Genomic DNA, 5176 nt, shown 5'->3' on the forward strand with positions numbered 1-5176 from the left:
ACACAACGATCAACATGCGCTCTTCTTCCATCACTGCAGGTTTGTGGCCAGCACTGACGCGCATTGGTTCCTCGTCAGTCTGGAGTCCTCCTGGAGCTCTTCCGGGTTTGGAAAGCCCACATTTCCTCCTGGCGACACACATTCCAGAGAAAACATCCTGGATAACGGGCCGAGCTGCGTGCGAGTGCAAACCAACAAACGAAACGGAGCGCTCGAGCTGGAAGACAGATAGTTCGCGAGGACATGTTTGACGAGCGACGGTGGGAACCGTGGGATATTTGACATGTCAGCGCATCATTTCCAAACACCATTCGTCAGCCAGCTGTTGTTCATATTTCGAGTTTGTAGACCTTCTATATATTAATTATTTTCAATATACAAGACATTAAGCAAACAGTTTAAATAGGGTAACAACATGTGGCTATATACTTTGGCCATTGCTCTCATTGTCTTTGCGCATGAGGTGAACGGAGAGTCACATCCATCCTGGGCGACGCAGCTCAGTTCAACATTACCGCCTCAAGAAGAACACCCATCAGATAATGCAACAGATGCAGCGGCTGGATCTCGAATTTCTACCATTTTAAGGGATCTTCCTACCATCAAAAGCATTTCGATTGTCATATTTGTATTAACAACCTTGCTAATCACGTGCCTTGTCATAAAACTATTCAGGTGGGCCAAACATAATTTGTCCTATATTTTAATGGCTTAGTATTTTGTTGATCTGAGTACTTTGCTGATATTCTGGTTTTGTTGTTTCCAAGAAAATGGCACCTTTCCCATAATTTAAAACATTGTAATTTTCGACTTAAATATCTGTGCAGTTTAGTGTCACTGTTCTTCTAATATATATATATATATATATATATATATATATATATATATATATATATATATATATATATATATAGGCTGTAATATAGCCTACAATTCGTTAATTTCGGAACATTCTAGATTCTCTGTTAGCGTTCACTCGTTATCCCACTGGATGTAATTAAATAGCCTTAGGAGTTTTGTTGAAGTGGTGTTTTATAAACTATAACGTTAAATGAATGACATGATAATATAGGCTAGCCAGAATCAGTTATTGTCATTTCTAAAAAATTCAGTGAAAAGTCTGTCACTAACAGAACTTTTGACGGAATTATTTTATATTGTTATTTATTAGATCAGTTTTAAAATGAACCAACTTGGAAACAGACTGTGAAGGGAAGTGAATGAACAATTCTTTGTATCATTAATAGAACAACTAGATAGTAAAGTTTGTGGTTAAACTTTAAGTTGGCTTGAAAAAGCCTAGGCAGAAGGTTTGAAGTAGTTTAAAAAGCTTAAAGTTTGAGGGTTTTCAGTTTTAAATAATTTAAAGTAGTTTGAAAGTTTTGAAGGCAATATAACCTATCAGAAAAATAAATAGATAAATAGTCAGATAGATAAATAGATAAGACATTTTATACTAGCATGATTAGCAAGTGAATAGTATGTCGCTAGCATGATCACAAAGTTACTATCATGTCGTTAACATGTTTCCAGCATGGTTATCATTTCACTAGCATGTTGGTATCATGACAAGCAAGTGACTAGCATTTCATTAGCATGATTAGCAAGTTGCTAGCATGTTTCCTGCATGATAAGAAGGTGACTAGCATGTCACTAGCATGTTTTTAGCATGAATAGCAAGTGACTAGCATGCCATTAGCACGTTTCCAGCATGATTGGCAAGTGACTAGCAGGTCTCTAGCATGTTGTTAACACAAGTAACAAGTGACTAGCATGCCATTAGCATGAATAGCAAAGTTACTAGCCTGTTGTTAGCATGTTTAACAAGTGACTGGGATGTTGTTAACATGATTAGCAAGTGACTTGCATGTTGATAGCATGTTAAGCAAAGTGTCTAGCATGTTGTTAGCATGATTTGCAAGTGATTAGCATGTTGGTAGCATTTTGTTAGCACAACTAGCAAGTGACTAGCATGTCATTAGCATGATTAACAAGTGACTTGCATGTTGTTAACATGTTTAACAAGTGACTAGGATGTTGCTAGCATGACTAGCAAGTGACTAGCATGTTATTGGCATAATTAGCAAAGTAACTAGCATGTTGTTAACATGTTTTATGCTTATCCAGCTAAAACCAGTGGTCATAGCTAAAACCAGCTAATCATAGAAACCAGCAAAGACCAGCATGGCCGTGGCCAAAACCACTTTAAAACAATGTTAAAAGCATGTTTCTAGTCTGATTACCAAGTTACTAGTATGTTGTTAACATGTTTTTATGCTAATCCGGCTAAAACCAGATAAAACCAGTTGATTCAGTAAAAACCAGCTAAGACCAGTGACCTAAACAACTTAGGTGGTTTTGGTAGTCTGGTTTATGAAAAACGTAAGCCGGATCAATAAAGATATAGCAACCCGAGACAGACCAGTCTAAAGGTCTGACCTGAGTTTGGTGGTTCTATCTTGAAAGCTCTAGGAGCTAAAATTTCTAAAATTGAAATTGTTTCAATTTTGGCTCAGAAGAATAATAATAAGATTAAATAGTAGATCAGTAAGTTGGCTTTTTCAATCCATTAATTAAGGAATCAGAATCAATTGGATGAATCCGAATCGAAATAAGAATTTCCCATTACTAGACTAACTGGAAAACTCTCATACACTATTGAACATACGGGTCACAACCTCACTCACCTGTCCTCTCTGTCTCTGGTTTGAACAGATCGACAAAGAAGATCAGAAAAATGCGCAAGTATGACATCATCACAACTCCCACCAAGCGTGTTGAGATGACGCCTTTAAATGAAGAATATTACGAAGAAGACGACTCGAGCCTGTTCGATGTCAAGTACAGGTGAGTAGCCTGCTTTACCACAGCATGCTTTATGTGCAGTGACGTGAAATAAGATGTTTTCTATGAACTTGTGTCCTCTTAGTTATTTTTGTTTATAGAGGTGTTCCAGTGCTATTTAAAATGGGCATTTTAAAAACAATATAAAGAGAGGGGGACTAATGCCTAAACTAGTGGCATGTAGTAAACTAGTTTGTTTCCAAGTCTGCATGTTAAATACCTTCAATCTTCACAGGAAACAAGATTCAGTTTCTTCCCCGATGGTTGGAAATAAATGTAATCTGTGCAGTGCAGATACATATTTTCTCCAGTTTATACCACATTTAAATATTTCAGTAAACAAACAGAGTAGCAGCATAGTGGGAATGAGAAGGAAGTGGTTCTAAATAGAACAAAGACTGAAATGTCTAAGGACTTTCATCTCAGTAGAATAAAATATTAATGGAAAATGACTTCCTAAGCACTCAATGCATATTTCAACATTTTACACTGAGGAAGAGTGTTTATGTGCTATCTTTCTGTCTGAAATGGTTGGTTTTTGGCATAGACTTTAGTTGTTGATGTTTTGTCTATCGACTATGAATGTTCTTGGTGTGGGACCTCACAGGGCACAATAGAAATAGTTGTTATTTGGAAGGCAAGTGAGCGTGAGACTTGACTTGACTTTTCCCTTCCGTCCAATTGTTCTTTGACAGAGAAACTGCTTCCTTTTTGCTGGGCATGGCTCCGTTTATAAGCTTTTTATTGGCAATGTAGTTGTTTGATAGTGACGCAAACCAGTTTAGACCAGTTTGACAACTGCAAACCTGATGTATTTTTTTTTTGTTTGTTTGCTTACTTAACCCTCTTATTTAAATTCTTTGCTTTTTCATAGGTGAATTACATTCTGCGCTCAGAGTCTTTGTTGAAGATCTCCTTTAACCCCCCGAATACCTCTGTGTGAACACATCTATACAGGAATTGTGCTCCCTGCACCTGCGGATTTGCTTTAAACATCAGTGGAACAAGACTTTTTACATGTATTGATGTATTAATGTGTTTTGGCATTCCAAACCAGCATGAAATCTGATGGTTTATTAAAGTTTTCTGTTGAAAGCACAGAAAGGTAATCCAAGATTAAGAAAATAGTAAAAACAAATATATATATATATATATATATATATATATATATTTTTTTTTTTTTTTTTTTTTATTGCAATCAACATATCAATATGTATTTTGGTTTTTAATAATTCCAGACAATTATTAAAAGGGTTTAGGAGCTCAAATGTTAAATCAATCACATTGCTTTACTTCAAGTGAGTTTTGCTGTGATTTAATCAGCTCAAAGTTTCAAATCAAAAGAGTAGTTTTATATTTGTGATGGACAGAGATTTTAAATTTTTTTTTTAATGTGACTATTGACAATGTTAAATGGATATTTATGCTCCAATACTGAAACTATCTTTATTATATACTATTGTCTGTATATACTGTATGAAACCCCTATATTTTGAGATTGATTAATTTACGAACCACTAATTGTGCATATTTACTGTATAAGGGTTGAATGTATGTGTGAGAGAGGATGTATGTGGAGTTGAGAGATTATTGTTGGCATATTGCTGCTTTCTGAGGTTGGGGATTTGTGCACACCTCCTTTATGAATTAACTGGTTTTGGCAGTGGAAAACTGCAGTGCCACACATCATGAAGGGTTTAAACACAAAGCCGTTATCATATCAGACATATTCAATTATATTTCCCAGATTTAGAGCAGCACTGGAAGAGTATCTTTGAAATATCTTAAAGCTACAGCTATATATTGTATCATGGGTCCAGTTCTCACTATTAACAAACTATTAAGTATGACTTATGCTTCAAGAAACTCTTTTAATTGGCTGCTTATTAATATTTAGTAAGGTAGTTAAGTTTAGGTATTGGGTAGAATTAGGGAAGTCGAATATGGTCATGCAGAATATGTTGTCTTTACATCTTAATAAACAGTCAATATGTTAATAATATGAATGCTAATAATCTTGATACTCCTACTTAATGTTAATGAGAAGGACTAATGCCCAGCATCTAAGGACCAATAAGAGTGAGCAATAATTGAACATGTCTTAAAATACATGCTTTAACTTTTTCCTGGTTTTGTATAACATGTTTGCTAGTCTGAACACTGGAAAAAAAGTGTATATCAACAGCCATCTTTCTCTCCATAGAAAACTTGTTGATGTCTGTGCTAACTGTAAAATATTGTTTTTGAAGCGTACCAAATCATAAACGTACTTATTTTGGGGTTCTTGATTAATGAAATAAATATAAATCTTAATCCAAAAGATTAAATCCAA

At 35.2% G+C, this 5176-nt stretch overlaps 1 protein-coding gene across 1 annotated transcript; it reads left to right on the forward strand.

Annotated features, from left to right (window-relative positions):
* fam174b (family with sequence similarity 174 member B) lies at positions 1-5176 on the forward strand. Its single transcript, XM_052531784.1, has 3 exons — positions 1-675; positions 2716-2847; positions 3719-5176. The coding sequence occupies exons 1-3, from the start codon at positions 416-418 to the stop codon at positions 3720-3722; spliced, it is 396 nt and encodes a 131-aa protein (XP_052387744.1). The 5' UTR covers positions 1-415; the 3' UTR covers positions 3723-5176.

This window comes from Carassius gibelio, chromosome A18 (genome assembly GCF_023724105.1).
Source record: "Carassius gibelio isolate Cgi1373 ecotype wild population from Czech Republic chromosome A18, carGib1.2-hapl.c, whole genome shotgun sequence".
Classification (NCBI taxonomy): domain Eukaryota; kingdom Metazoa; phylum Chordata; class Actinopteri; order Cypriniformes; family Cyprinidae; genus Carassius; species Carassius gibelio.

Coding starts and splice junctions, on each gene's coding strand:
- fam174b (XM_052531784.1), top strand. CDS start 416: ATGTGGCTATATACTTTGGCCATTGCTCTCATTGTCTTTGCGCATGAG. Junction 676..2,715: donor CTTGTCATAAAACTATTCAG/GTGGGCCAAACA, acceptor TGGTTTGAACAG/ATCGACAAAGAAGATCAGAA.